Genomic DNA, 15956 nt, shown 5'->3' with positions numbered 1-15956 from the left:
CCGAAAGGTGTATAGGCCTCACCACAATGCTGAGGTGAGATGCGCAGTCCAGTTGAGCAGCAGGGAGACGGGAGCAGCGCCCACGATGAAGGGCAGGCGAGAAAGTGAGATAAGGCGACCTTGCTAGGAGTTAAACCTCCTCTCCCTGACCGCAAGGTCCCCTGGGGAATGTAGTTCTCTTCAGGGCAGGTACCCAGAACTTGAGCATTGACAGTTAAACTCCCAGTGCCCCACATGATGTTATGATGTAGAATACCGAAAGCCAAAAATCACAAAACCATGACATATGCTTTGAAATGCTGTAAGCTGAGTCATTGCCAATGGACAGGACTATTATGTATCACTCCTTGGTATGTCTTGCAAAGAAAATAGACATATGGGTGGCAAGGAACTTTATAATGAGTGGAAGACCCCAACACAAGATGGGCATTGAGCTGTTGGAGCAGGTCCAGAGGAGGGCCATGAAGATAATCAAAGGGCTAGAGTGCGCCCCTCCTACGAGGACAGGCTGAGAGAGCTTCCAGTGGGAACCTTACAGCGGCCTTCCAGTACCTGAAGGGGGCCTACAGAAAAGCTGGGGAGGGACTTTTTCACAGAATCACAGAATCACAGAATTGTAGGGGTTGGAAGGGACCTCCAGAGATCATCGAGTCCAACCCCCCTGCCAAAGCAGGTTCCCTACACCAGGTAGCACAGGTAGGCATCCAGGCAGGTCTTGAACATCTCCAGAGAAGGAGACTCCACCACCTCCCTGGGCAGCCTGTTCCAGTGCTCCGTCACCTCACTGTAAAGAAGTTCTTGCGCATGTTTGTGCGGAACTTCCTATGCTCCAGTTTCTGGCCATTTCCCCTTGTCCTGTCTCCACTCACCACTGAAAAGAGTCCGGCCTCGCCATTCTGCCCCCCACACCTTAGATATTTATAGACCTGGATCAGGTCCCCTCTCAGCTTCCTTTTCTCAAGGCTGAACAGACCCAGTTCACTCAGCCTTTCTTCATAGGAGAGATGCTCCAGGCCCTTCACCATCTTCGTGGCCCTCTGCTGGACTCTTTCCAAGAGATCCCTGTCTTTTTTGTACTGGGGAGCCCAGAACTGGACGCAGTACTCCAGATGAGGTCTTACCAGGGCAGAGTAGAGGGGGAGGATCACCTCCTTTGACCTGCTGGCCACGCTCTTTTTAATGCACCCCAGTGAGCCATTGGCCTTTCTGGCCACAAGGGCACACTGCTGGCTCATGGCCAACCTGTCGTCCACCAGGACACCCAGGTCCCTTTCCGCAGAGCTCCCCTCCAGCAGGTCATCCCCCAACCTGTACTGGTGCATGGAATTATTCCTCCCCAGGTGCAAAGACTCTACACTTGCTTTTGTTAAACCTCATCCGGTTTTTTTCTGCCCAGCTCTCCAGCCTATCCAGGTCTTGCTGAATGGCAACACAGCCTTCAGGCGTGTCAGCCAATCCTCCCAACTTCGTATCATCGGCAAACTTGCTGAGGGTGGCCATTATCCCCTCATCAAGGTCATTGATGAAGATGTTGAACAAGACCGGACCCAGCACAGACCCCTGAGGAACACCGCCTCCAACCGGACTCTGCACCACCAACAACGACCCTCTGTGCTCTGCCAGTCAGCCAGTTCTCAACCCACCTCACTGTCCACTCATCTATCCCACACTTCCTCAGCTTTGTTATAAGGATGTCGTGGGGGACAGTATCAAATGCCTTGCTGAAATCAAGGTAGACTACATCCACTGCTCTCCCCCTATCCACCCAGCCAGAGACAACATCATAGAAGGCGACCAGGTTGGTCAAGCATGACCTCCCCCTTGTGAACCCGTGCTGACTACTCCTGATAACCTCCTCTTCTTCCAGTTGTCTGGAGATGACATCCAGTACAAGCTGTTCCATCACCTTTCCAGGGACAGAGGTGAGGCTGACTGGCCTATAATTGCCTGGGTCTTCCTTCTTGCCTTTTTTGAAGACCGGGGTGACGTTGGCTATCTTCCCGTCTTCAGGCACCTTCCCCGTCTTCCAAGACTTCTCAAAGATGACCGAAAGCGGTTCAGCAATCACCTCTGCCAGCTCCCTCAGCACCCGTGGATGAATCCCATCGGGTCCCATGGATTTCTGAACATTGATGTTGCCTAGGCGCTCCTGGACCACCTCTTCCCTGACAGAAGGGGGGTCTACCATTCCCCAGATCCTCTCACTAATCTCCAGGGTCTCAGATTCCCGAGGGGGAGCTTTTTCACTGAAGACAGAAGCAAAGAAGGCATTCAGTATCTCTGCCTTCTCAGCATCCCCCGTTACCAGAACACCCCCATCACTTAGCAGGGGAGCCACATTCTTCCTAGTCTTCCTTTTACTGTTAATGTACTTGAAAAAACCTTTTTTATTATCCTTTATCCCCTTTGCCAGATTTAATTCCAGGCGGGCTTTAGCCTTCCTTGTCGCATCCCTGCAGACCCTGACAACATTCCTGTATTCTTCCCAAGTAGTCAGACCCTTTTTCCACATTTCATGGGCCTTCTTCTTTCCTTTGAGTTTGTGCACGAGCTCCTTGCTCATCCACACAGGTCTCCTGCCACCCTTTCCCGATTTCCTCCTCACAGGGACGCACCGATCCTGAGCTTGGAAGAAGAGCTGCTTAAATGCTGACCAGCTCTCACAGGCCCCCTTGCCTTCCAACACCCTAGCCCGTGAGACAGCTCCAAGTAGGCCCCGAAAGAGATCGAAGTTGGCTCTCCTAAAGTCCAGGATAGCAATCCTACTTTTTGCTTTACTTCTTCCACTCAGGATCTTGAACTCCACCATCTCGTGGTCACTACAACCCAAGCTGCCCCCGACCTTTACTTCCCTGACAAGCCCTTCTCTATTAGTGAGAATAAGGTCCAGCAGTACCCCTCTCCTCGTCGATTCCTCAACCACCTGCATCAGGAAGTTGTCTTCAACACATTGCAGGAACCGTCTGGACCGCGCATGCCTGGCCACATTGCTTTTCCAGCAAATATCTGGATGATTGAAGTCCCCCATAAGCACCAGTGCCTGGGATCGTGACGCTGCTTCCAACTGTTTGTGGAAGGCCTCATCAACCTCCTCCTCCTGATCAGGGGGCCTGTAGCACACACCCACAACGGTGTCAGCCATACCAGCCCGCCCCTTGATTCTTACCCACAAGCTCTCCACTGCTACACCACTCTCCCCCAGGTGGAGTTCAATACATTCAAGCTGCTCTCTTACATAAAGCGCAACTCCACCACCCCGCCTTGCCGGCCGATCTTTCCTAAAAAGCACATAGCCCTCCATGACAACATTCCAGTCATGTGAGCTGTCCCACCACGTCTCTGTGATCGCAATGAGATCATAGCCATGTGACCGCACGCAGATCTCTAACTCTTCCTGTTTATTTCCCATACTGAGCGCATTAGTGTATAGACACTTCAGGGAGGCAGCATTCCCCTGCCACACTCCATCCCTTCGAACTCCACCCTCGTCACCCATCAAATTCACTTTTGAGCCTTGAACTACCTGAACCTCAGCAGTGCTCATTTTGTCCCCTTCCCCCTTCTTACCTAGTTTAAAGATCTTTCAATGAGGCCTGCCAGCTCCTGGGCTAGTATCCTTTTACCCCTTGTAGACAGTTGAGCTCCATCTGCAGCCGTCATGCCAGGAGCCGAGTAAATTGCCCCATAATCAAAAAAACCAAAGTTCTTCTGCCTGCACCATCCTCTAAGCCATTTATTGATGAGGAGGGCCTTTTTCATCCTTTCAGAGTCCTTCCCCGTAGGACTCCCCTTTTTAGAAGACTATGTAGTGACTGGACAAGGAGAAAAGGTTTTAAACTGGAAGAGGGTAGATTTAGACTAGATATTAGGAAGAAATTCTTTATTGTGAGGGTGGTGAGACACTAGAACAGGTTGGCCAGAGAGGTGGTGAATGCCCTCTCCCTGGAAGCATTCAAGGCCAGGATGGATGGGGCTGTGGGGGTCTAAAGGGAGGCATCCCTACCTATAGTAGGGGGGTTGGAACTAGATAATTGTAAGGGTCCCTTCCAACCCAAACCATTCTATTTTTCTATGATTAAGTGCAAATGTTATAATTTAGATAGACTTGCATAGTGTTCTTTTTTTCATAAATACTTTAAGTTATTAAAGTTTTGGGTCGTGTCTAGTAATTGCATAGGTATATGGCATGGTATATATTGTCCTCATACATTTGGATGTAGCTTTCTCTTCCCGATAGATAGATAGGCAGTAAAAACTAAGAAGTGTATGTATACTGTTGTACACACATTATCATTGCCTAAACATGTTTGCATTAAAGGTGTGTCTAGCTGACTTTTTTTTGCTACTGTGAAATCTTTCCCAATCTTTAGTTTTCATTCTGTATGTTTGGCTTTTTGAAACACTTGCATTTCTTTCACAGGTGACGGTCAGTGGTCACCAAATGTAGTACTATTTTATCCTTAAGCAGCACTTTTAAGAATAAGCATGTATCTCTTTGCTTTCTATGAATCACAGAATCACCAAGGTTGGAAAAGACCTTCAAGATCATCCAGTCCAACCATCCACCTATCACCAATAGTTCTCACTGTCACGGATTTGACCAGATCAATCTATGTCCATGACAGGGGCGACAGGCCTCTGCCCTCCCCCCCCCCCCCCCCCCACCCCAGTCCCACAAAAATGGGAAGGAAGGAAGGGAGGAAAAGAACAGCGGCAACAATCTATGGAGGAAAACTTATTTTACTATAATATTGGAATACAAGATAACACAATAGATACAATTTAATTGCAATTGAGATTAATAAATCAGACAAGATGAGAGAGAGAGAGTTCCCGGGACCGATTCAAACCTGAAAAGCTTGGAACGGCTAGGAAAGCACCCTCCAGCACCCACTGCAAGGCAGCAAGAGAGTGCCCCCCTCACCCGGAAGGGCCAGATCCCGTGACTTCTGTAATGTACAGGGATAGGTACTTGGAATTGGGGCAGTGACACTTTAATGCCCCGTACACTACATGATGTTTTGATGTGGAATACTGAAACCAAAAACAAAAAAAAACAAAAACAAAAACAAAAAACATAGAACCATGACACTCACTAAACCACGTCCCTCAACACAAAATCCAAATGTTCCTTGAACACCTCCAGGGTTGGTGACTCCACCACCTCCCTAAGCAGCCCATTCCACTGCCTGGCCACTCTTTCAGAGAAGCAGTATTTCCTAACATCCAGCCTAAATCTCCCCTGGCACAGCTTGAAGCCATTCCCACTAGTCCTCTCACTAGTTACACGAGAGAAGAGGCCAGCCCCCAGCTCACTACAACCTCCCTTCAGGTAGTTATAGAGAGCAATAAGGTCACCCCTCAGCCTCCTCTTCTCCAGACTGAACAATCCCATCTCCTTCAGCTGCTCCTCATAAGGCCTGTGCTCCAGACCCCTCACCAGCTTTGTCGCCCTTCTTTGAACTCACTCCAGGGCCTCAATGTCTTTCTTGCAGTGAGGGGCCCAAAACTGGACACAGTACTCGAGGTGCGGCCTCACCAGTGCTGAGTACAGGGGGACAATTACTTCCCTGTTCCCTCTGACAACACTGTTACTGATGCAAGCCAGGATGCCATTGGCCTTCCTGGTCACCCAGGCATACTGCTGACTCATATTCAGCCAACTGTCCACCAGTACACCAAGGTCCCTTTCCATCAGGCAGTTTTCCAGCCACTCCTCCCCAGGCCTGTAGGGTTGCCTGGGGTTGTTGTGGCCAAAGTGCAGGACCCGGCATTTTGCCTTGTTGAACCTCATCCCATTGGCTTCAGCCCAGCTATACAGCCTGTCCATATCCCCCTGTAGGGCGTTGCAGGCAGATCCACACTTCCAGCCAACTTGGTGGAATCTGCAAACTTACTGAGGGTGCACTCAATGCCCTCACCCAGGTCATCAATAAAGATATTGAAGAGGACAGGCCCCAGTGCTGACCCCTGGGGAACACCACTCGTGACTGGTCGCCAGCTGGATTTAACTCCATTCACCACCACTCTCTGGGCCCGGCCTTCTAGCCAGTTCCTTACTCAGCCAAGAGCATACCTGTCCAAGACACGGGCTGCGAGCTTCTGCAGGAGAACACTGTGGGAGACAGTGTCAAAGGGTTTGCTGAAGTCTAGGTAGACCACATCAACAGCCTTTCCCTTGTCTACCAGATGGGTCACTAGATCACAGAAGGAGATCAGGTTGGTCAAGCAGGACCTGCCCTTCATGAACCCGTGCTGGCTAGGCCTGATCCCTCGGTTGTCCCACACATGCCACGTGATCTCCCTCAAGACAATCTGCTCCATAACCTTCCCTGGCACCGAGGTCAGGCTAACAGGACTGTAGTTCCCCAGATCCTCCTTACTATCCTTCTTGTAGATGGGAGTCACACTGGCAAGCCTCCCAGTCTTCTGGGAATTCTGAAGAGCACTGAATTATACCTCTCACATCCTCCTTAATCATCTCTACAGATGTGCTTTTTTTAAAAAAAAAAGAGAGAAAAACATTTATCTAAGGAATCTCATCAGTTTTGCTATGTAATTTGGCAGTTCTTTTCATACAAATATTCTTAAAAGGTAGCGATCAAAAGAGACAGTGTTGTTGAATTTGAATTAACTTTTATTTACAAGTAATATTTGGCACCAAAACAGTTTAACCTACTACTCTTTTTGAAGAGGAGAAAAAGCAACCAGGGAACAAAACACTGAAACAGTTTGAGCAAAATACATCCTTCTGTTTTAGTGGCTTGTTAGTTTATTGACTTTCTGTTCTCATCCACGTAGCTTTTGGAGTATATGTATGAATTTGTAATGGAAATAAACAGTCTTAGATGACAATAAAGAATTTCCTTGTTACACAAGTGACAAAAATTTTTACATGTCCATCTTTTTTTTTTTTGCTAAGATCACTTCTTAAGAAGTAGTAACTATTTAGTTATATTTTGTTATCCCAGGGAGATTATATGAATTTCTCTTTATTGTTATAGGTAGTAAAATTGCACACAAAACTTGGCAAACCCATTCCTTCAACTGAACCAAATGTGGTTACCCAAGCTACTTCCTCAACATCCACATCTGCTTCCAAACCAGCTGCCTCTGCTTCAAATGTGGCAACTAGCAGCAGTACTGTGAACTCCTCTGTTGCATCCTCTGCAGTGAAAATTCTTACTCCTGTGGGAAACACACCACTTAACATGGCATCCAACAACAAAACATCTTCAATCACTGCTAATATAGCTGTAAAGAAAACATCTACACCAAAAATAAACTTTGTTGGCAAGTACAGAAGTCAGTCTTTAACCTATTCTTTTTTTTTTTTAAAGATCTTAGCATAAATGTATTAGTTAACCATGCATGAGTAACTCTGTTATGTATAAGAGAATTACTGATAGCTGAAAATAAAAATGCATATAAAAGTTTTGCTTCACAATTTTATATTTTTTTCTGTCCTTTTGTCTCCACCTGACCTTTCTTCATAAGAGTGCTTTGGTTTCTTATGTAGTAGCTGCTGGATTATTGCAGTTTATAGTATACCTGGTCCTAATTTTAGTTTATAGCCTGGGCTGTTAAGACAGGTTAGCAGTTTGTAACTGGGCAACTGAAATATCCTTGTAGCAGTGAAAGTGTAACATGGAAAGTTTTGAAATGAGCATGACAGACTTTCGGAGATGAGAAGTAGCTGTTCCAAAATAAGCTATCCTGCTCTTGAAGGAATTATCTATGCAGTTGCAACAGTGAGAGCACAGTACTTTTGCTAATGAAAATACTATATGCTTTTTTTGCAATCATTTACAAAAACAATTACCTGATGATAGAAAGAGATTATTACAGTATCTTCAGAGTTGTTCCCTTTCAGTCTTATCTCTTCTGAAAAAGCATGAAAATAAATAATGAAAATTGCACTTATATAAAGCAATAAAGTTTTTCATGCTAAAATAAAAAGCTAATATTAATTGTTTAAATAACTTGAATGTTTTTAAAATTATTGATTAAAAAAGAACAAAAATATAAAAACAAAACCCTATCTGATTACTTGTAATTTAAATATGTTTAATTTTTGACTAATTTTAAAAGACTTGTAATGCCGTGACCAGAACACTGATACTTGCAAATAAAGTCTTCAGTCTGCACATCATATGTAATCAAGTTCTCATTTTATGAAAGTTAAAAATTTAAACATTTTGATTTGTAGGTGGTAATAAGCTTCAGACAACAGGAAGCAAACTGGAAGAAACAAAATCAGTTGAAAGTGTTAAAACAACTCCTGTTGCCACGATACAAACACAAGAAGTAAAACCAGACACAGCAACTGAACCAGGGACTCCTACAACTATTGCTGCCTTGCAAAGTGATGTCCAGCCTGTGGGCCATGACTATGTGGAAGAGGTACTGATATGAAAAATTGTGTGTTAACTGTTTTGGTGAAAAATTGTTAATTGTGCATTGAGCCTGGAAAGGCTTGTGCATATGTTTACATTTTTGTATTGTGTATGTTTGTTTTGAGCTCAGTGTTCTTCATCTTGGTAGAATGAAATGTGGACTAAGTCTATAGGATCACAGTCTGATGTGAATTTTTCATTATTTGCAGGTTTGCAATTATTAACTTCAACTCAATACGTTCAGGTTCAAGTTTAAAGCTGTGTGTCTGGAATGGAAAAACTGTTCTTTCTCCATTGCCAAGCACAATAGTGTCTCTGGTGGAACTGAGTTTTAGAATCACAGAATCATTAACGTTGGAAAAGACCACTAAGATCATCAGGTTCAACCATCAACCTATCACCAATATTGCCCACTAAACCACATCAGTCAGTACTATATCTACAGCTTTCTTGAACACCTCATAGAATCATAGAGTGGCCTGTGTGGAAAAGGAACATAATGATCATCTAGTTTCAACCCCCCTGCTATGTGCAGGGTTGCCAACCACTAGACCAGGCTGCCCAGAGCCACATCCAGCCTGGCCTTGAATGCTTCCAGGGATGGGGCATCCACAGCCTCCTTGGGCAACCTGTTCCAGTGCCTCACCATCCTCTGAGTGAAAAACTTCCTCCTAATATCTAACCTAAACCTCCCCGTCTCAGTTTAAAACCATTCCCACTTCCAGGATGATGACTCCACCACCTCTATGGGCAGCCCATTTCAATACCTCACCACTCTTTCTGAGAAAAAAATTTTCCTACTATCCAACCTGAGCATAAACTCTTTTTTTTTTCTTTCTTTTTTTTTTGTTTTTTTTTTTTTTTTTTCCCCAGAGTCTCTCAACAAAAAGCTACTTGTTTCAACCAGGCCAATCTTCTTCCCCTTTGGCTCATCTTACAGAACAGGGGGACAGCTGGTTCCTATGCCTTTAAGACTTCCTTCTTGAGGGAAGTCCAGCCTTCCTGGACTCCTTTGCTCTTCAAGACTGACTCCCAAGGGATTCTCCCAAACAACATCCTAAACAATTTGAAGTCTGTTCTCTACAAGTCCAAGGCAACAGTTTTGCTGACCCCCTCCTCAACTGCTTATAGAACGCTTTATCTGTTTCTTCATCCTGGTTGGGTGGTCTATAGCAGACTCCCACCAGGATTTCAGCCTTGTTGGCTTTCCCCGATTCTTACCTATCGGAATTCAACATTATCATTGTCAGTATTGAGCTCTATGATATCAAAACACTCCATAACACAGAAAGCCACCCCACCACCCCTCCTTCCTTGTCTATCTCTCCTAAAGAGCTTATAGCCCTCCACTACAGCATTCCAGTTTTGAGAATGATTCCATCATGTTTCAGTGATGGCAACAAAGTCACAGTTTTACTGCTGCATAATGGCTTCTAGCTCATCCTGTTCATTGCCTGTGCTGTGTGTCCTAGTGTAGATGCACTTCAGCTGGGCTATTGGTTTCACCCCTGACCCTGGCATACTGCCCCTAGGCTCATCCCTAGCAAGCCTGTTTTTATCCCCTTCCCACTTCAAACCTAGTTTAAAGCCCTCTTAGTGAGGCCCACCAACTCCTGAGCTAGAATCCTTTTCTTACTTTGACCCAGGTGGACTCCATCCATCACCATCAGGTTTGGTGCTGAATAAACGGCCCCATGATCAAAAAAAAACAAAATTCCTTCAATGGCACCAGCCTCTTAGTCATGTATTGATCAGGTGGGTTTTCCCACTCCTCAATATCTTTCCCTGCTACCAAAGGCATAGAGGAAAACACCACCTGAGCTTCTGTTCCATAAATTAACCACCTTAATGCCTTGAAGTCCCTCTTAATTACCCTTAGGCTTCTCCCTGCAACCTCATCACTACCTACCTGAAATACCAGAAGTGAGTAATAATCAGAGGGCTGTACCAGACTAGGGAGCTTCCATGTGATGTCCGTGACCTAGGCCCCAGGGAGGCAGCAGACTTCCCTGTGAGTAGGGTCCAGTCAACTTATCAGGCCTTGTTCCCCTCATAATGGAGTCGCCTATGACAATCACGCTCCTTTTGTTCTTAGCCAAGGCTGTCTTGAGGCGTGGGCTTGACTGCCTCGTGCTAGACAGCCCTTTGGATGGACTTTCTTCACCTTCCTCACTTAACAGTCCTTGAAGTCCCAGGGCTTCATACCTGATCATAGAATCATAGAATTGCTCAGGTTGGAAAAGACTTTAAAGATCATCAAGTCCAACTGCAACCTAACCATACTACCCTAATTCTAACAGCCCTCCGCTAAATCATGTCCCTGAGCACCACATCCAAATGGTTTTTAAACACATGCAGGGATGGTGACTCAACCACCTCCCTGGGGAGCCTATTTCAGTGCTTAACTACCTTTTTTGTAAAGATGTGTTTCTTGATATCCAACCTAAACTTACCTTGGCGCAACTTGAGGCCATTTCCCCTTATCCTGTCACCTGTCACTAGCCTCAGTCTTGCTGTAAGCACCTTTCAGGTATTGGAAGAGAGCAATAAGGTCTCCCCTCAGCCTCCTCTTCCCCAGACTAAACAGCTCCAGTTCCTGATCCCCTCGTTGACCTTTAATTGGTCCATGATGGCTCCTTCCCCGGCACCAAGATGAGACTGATAGGTCTGTAGCTACCAGAATCATCTTTCCAGCCCTTTTTGAAGATGGGCATCACATTTGCCAGTCTCCAGTCTGCCGGGACATTTCTGGTTAGCCAGGACTGCCAAAGAATGATGGAGTGTGGCTTGGCAACCACATCTGCCAACTCCCTCAGCACTCTAGGGTGCAATCCATCCAGTCCCATGGACTTGTGAGCATCCAGCTTTCAGAGCAGGTCTAAAACCATCTCATTGTGGAATATGCAAGGCCTATTCTGTTCCCCATCCCTATCTACCAGCACAAGGGGCTGTGTGCCCAGGGAATAACAATTCTTACTATTAAAGACTGAGGCAAAGAAGGCATTAAGTGTGTGGGCGGTACTCAGTGTGGGTGGTACTCGGGCTATGGTGGGACAGTGTAGTGTATATCCCGTTATTCTTAGTTATCAAGATGACAATGGCAGCTGGAAGGAGTTGAGCCCAACTCAACCATATGTCATGGATATTCTGATTCCGCTGCTTGGACGCGACGCACTTACTGCTGTTGATGTGCGCATTTCCAGTGGAGGCAAGTTAGATGGTGGTCCGGATTTTTAGTTGGGGCTGCTGAGAAAGTAACCTGCTGGAAAATGACCTGGAAAAGTGATGACCCAGTATGGATTTCTCAGTGGCCCCTCACTCTGGAAAAGTTTAAAGCTGTTAATGAATTAGTCGATCAGAAGGTTGCTATGGGACATTTGGTACCATTCACGAGCCTGTGGAATTGCCCTATTTTTGTAATCAAAAAGAAGTTAGGTCAATGGCAACTGCTGCATGATTTATGAGGAGTCAATGCAGTTTTACAAGATATGGGGCCTTTACAGCTGGGACTACCTTTACCGTCCATGGTGCCTGACTCCTGGAAATGTCTGCTAGTTGACCTGAAGGACTGCTTCTTTAGCATTCCTCTGCATCCAGATGATTCACCTAGGATCGCCATGATGGTCCTAGATGTTAACAATGCAGAACCGGCAAGGTGGTACCAATGGACTGTACTACCGCAAGGTATGAAAAATTCCCCCACCATTTGTCAGATGTATGTTGCCTTGGCCCTGAGACCCTTTCGAGAGAAGTACCTGCAGATCATGATGTATCACTATATGTATGACATTTTGGTATCCGAGGAGAAATTAACGCACGACATAGGGAAGGATCTTTGGGAGGGGTTGTTAGCGAGAGGCCTCAAAGTGGGGGAGGACAAGACTCAAAGAGTGTTTCTTATCAAGTATTTAGGTACCCTGGTGGAGAAGCACCTGATTCGGCCACAGAAGGTCATCTTGGCAGATACGGCCGTGACAACCCTGAATGACTTACAGGTTTTAATAGGGGCTATACAATGGCTTCGACAGTTCTTGCCATTGGCACCGGCGGATATGAAAATCCTAACCAGTGATCTCAAAGGTGATACAGATCTAGCAGCTCCACGAGAATTATCATCGCAACAACCGCCTATATACCGTGACGTGCGACAACCCTGTGAACCCATGACCCGTTAAGCACCACCTAGAACCACCCCCTGTATCTCCTACCCACCATAGCCCGAGTACCACCCACACCAAGTACCGCTCACAAAGTACCTCAGCCTTATCCTGATCCTTGGGGATGGTCAGCTCCTGCACCTTTAAAATTACTTCCTGTAGTAGGCAACTGCAACAACTTCCTTAAAGTATTCCCAGCCTTCCTGAGCTCCCATGCCCTCTAAAACTACCTCCCAAGGGATCCTCTCAACCATGGTCCTAAAGAGGCTAAAGTCTGCCCTCTGGAAGTTCAAAGTGGCAGTTCGGCAGTTCTGCTGACTCCCCTGTGTGGTTCAACAAGGATCAAGAAATCTAGCATCTCATGATCACTATGCCTCAGACAGCCTCCAACCTTTACATCCCCCACAAGACCTTTTCTGTTAACAAACAGCAGGTCCAGGATTTTGCTTCCCCTTGTTGGCTCCTTCACCAGCTGTGTCAGGAAGTTATCTCCTACACACTCTAGGAACCTCTGTGTCTGTTCCCTATCTGCTGTATTATAAATCCAGCAGATGTCTGGGAAGTTGAAGTCCCCCACAAGAACAAGGAGGAGAGACATTGAGACCTCACCCGACTGTCTATAAAGTGTCTCATCCACCTCTTCATCCTGGTTGGGAGGCCTGTAGCAGACTCCCATGACAATGTCAGTCTTATTGGTTTTTGCTTTTATTCTGACCCATAAGCTCTCAACCCTATCATCACCATCATTAATTTTCCCTGATGTGCAAGGGCACCTGGGAAGGTGAGGTAGACTAGGAGAAGGGACACCTGCCACCCTGAGCAGGAGCCTGTTTCCATTCCTCCTTGTCTTCCGAGTCCCCTCCTTCTGCCTGGTGGTGAGAGGGTAGGGGATCCACTGCTAATGCAGTGTTGTCCTGGTGCCTCTCTTGCAAGGATGTCAGGGAGCAGTTGCACCAATCTATTTCCCTTTCACGCTCTTAATCTTTCTATCTCCTCCTTTAGCTGTGTCACCAGGCTGAGAAGGTCATCCATCTGTTCACGCTGCACACAGGTGGTATCCCCATTACCCCTCAGTATTTGTGCCAGGCTCAGTCACTCCTTGCCGTCAGAGACCTAGACAGCTGCATGTTTGCATGGGTGCTCAGTCTGGGTTACTAGTCTTCTTGGCAATGGCTTTTCTCCAAGTGGAGATCATGGCTTGTCTAGTTCCACTGAGAAGGCAATGGGTGTTAGATGGACTGGTCTCTTCAAGTGGGGAGGAAGACTGCATCCTCCCTGCTCACCCTGCCTGTGTAAACTGCCACACCATGCACTACTGACATGCCATGCCCTGTTTGCACATCCTAATCACAGTGCTCTGGGTCACTGTGCTCCCTAGGGGCTGCCTTTGTATGTGCAGGGATTTGGCCATGTCACTCCTGGCTCCACCTACACCGTGTCAGTCTTCTTTCATCAGGGGCTCTGCTCTTCTCACTTGGAAAGGAGTGAGGGGGTTCCCTTGCTCTCCTTGTGCTACTTTTCATGGTTTTCTGCAAAGTGTCCCTTGGTGTGAGCTTCTGCTCTAAAGCTGATCTGCTCAAAGTCTTTTAGTTTGCCTTCTTTCAGTTATTGAGTGAACTTTTTTAGTGTGTGTTGAGATGAGTAGACAGTATCCACTGTCTCTAATTTCATTTTAACATCAATTTTGGATTTTAAAAGTGTCATAATTTTATTTTCCAGGTAAGAAATGATGAAGGAAAGGTGATCCGCTTTCACTGTAAACTTTGTGAATGCAGTTTTAATGATCCTAATGCCAAGGAGATGCACTTAAAAGGGAGGCGACACAGACTTCAGTATAAGGTTAGAAGAAATGCTAATGCTTCTATCTGAAAATCCACTAGGTGTCAGCTGACTAATTGCATGGTCTTACATTTAAAGAATAGCCAATGCAAGTGCTATGATTAAACATTAAATAAAAAGATAAAGAAATACATTCACCTTATAGTTTATTTTCTTTGTAGTATAGCTTTTAAAGAAGTAATGTATACTGTGAAAATGCATTTTGATTTTTTTTTTTTAAATAATATTTTGAACATAGCTTTTGGGAACATTTGCAACATTAAAATATGGTACAACATGAAAGCAACAGTAGGTTCGTTTATGTTGTTTGCTAATCATTTCAAATGGTGTAAAAGAGTAGTGCTTAATGTTTTTGGCAGAGTAGACCACATAAACCCTTTGTGGAGACATTTGAGAAACAAATGTTTGATATTTTTCAGTCATGAATGGAGAGAGACCTGTACTGACATATAGTCTGCATTTTGATTATTATAAAATTATGTAGGAAGAATCTACTGTGATCACAGGAAATGTAATGGACCTGCATAATCGTGAAAGGGATGAAAGGAAATATTTAATAGAAAAAATGTATTCAGTAATTCATAATTATATGTCTGTAAGAGGTATCCTTCAGGAACAGTATCAGGAAGCGTGCAGTAGTTGAGAGGAAATGTTTCTTTTTTCAGGCTACAGAATAGTCATCCAGTTGCAGAATGAACAGCAAATTACTTCCTGTTACATGAAGTATTTTCATCTTAAATTGCTTTAATCCTGATGCGGGTGAGGAGGGAATTCATGCTGTTTGTAATATGTTTTTATTTCTTTAAAATAGTGGACACATTTCTTCAACTATTAATTCATTGTAGTTCTAAAACTGCATTTTATTCCCCTTGATTTTATTGTAGACAAGCAGCGTGTGTTAAAGATTCCAGAAAAACTGTAACATTGAGATGACGAGAGAAAAACCAACATTTCATTTGTATAACCAAGATGTTATAATCACAATACAATTGTGTATAATCAATAGATATCAAGATGTTATAATTGCAATATAATCAAAAGAGTGAGGCAAAGCAAACAAGGATCACAAAAGAGAATAAGTAGGAGAACTTACCCTTGGGTTGAGCTCACTAGAAGATACCAAAAGAGGGGATCTCCAGAAGAGATCCTTCCCCTCTGGTAGCCAGCTCTTAAATAGGTCCAGGAGGGGTGGAGCCAGGCTCCCCCCCTTCCAGCAGCACAGGTGAATTGCCTTCACCTGTGCTCCTCTGGCTGACTCATGGCTCACCTCAGGTGATTAATCAGAGGTTCAGGCCGTGACTCAGCAGTTCCCATACATCATTCTTTTTATTTTTTTCTGAACTAGAAAAAAGTAAACCCAGATCTACAAGTAGAAGTAAAGCCCAGTATTCGAGCAAGAAAAATTCAAGAAGAAAAGATGAGGAAACAGATGCAGAAAGAAGAATACTGGAGAAGGAGGGAAGAGGAAGAACGCTGGAGGATGGAAATGAGGTAATGCATTTGTATCAATAAATGAGACAAAGCTGCGATCATTAATCTAAAACTAACTGCTTCTGTAGTTTGT

The 15956-nt window shown here is 45.1% G+C and overlaps 2 protein-coding genes across 3 annotated transcripts in view; one reads left to right on the top strand and one right to left on the bottom strand.

Annotated features, from left to right (window-relative positions):
- LOC125686403 (uncharacterized) overlaps positions 1–15956 on the bottom strand; it is a 292860-nt gene that overhangs the window by 220234 nt on the left and 56670 nt on the right. The gene's annotated exons all lie outside the window — the stretch shown is intronic.
- LOC125686401 (zinc finger RNA-binding protein-like) overlaps positions 1–15956 on the top strand; it is a 60734-nt gene that overhangs the window by 28615 nt on the left and 16163 nt on the right. The window contains exons 8-11 of one of the 2 annotated variants that reach the window (XM_048930336.1): positions 7005–7293; positions 8210–8403; positions 14273–14392; positions 15738–15883. In XM_048930336.1, coding sequence (XP_048786293.1) covers positions 7005–7293; positions 8210–8403; positions 14273–14392; positions 15738–15883 — 749 coding nt within the window. Of the gene's footprint in view, positions 1–7004; positions 7306–8209; positions 8404–14272; positions 14393–15737; positions 15884–15956 lie in introns of both variants that reach the window. The other variant, XM_048930335.1, reaches the window with a different exon arrangement.

The sequence above is a fragment of the Lagopus muta genome, chromosome W, assembly GCF_023343835.1.
Source record: "Lagopus muta isolate bLagMut1 chromosome W, bLagMut1 primary, whole genome shotgun sequence".
NCBI classification, from domain to species: domain Eukaryota; kingdom Metazoa; phylum Chordata; class Aves; order Galliformes; family Phasianidae; genus Lagopus; species Lagopus muta.
The sequence above is the reverse complement of the archived record's forward strand: the minus strand, read 5'-3'. Positions and strand labels throughout refer to the sequence as shown.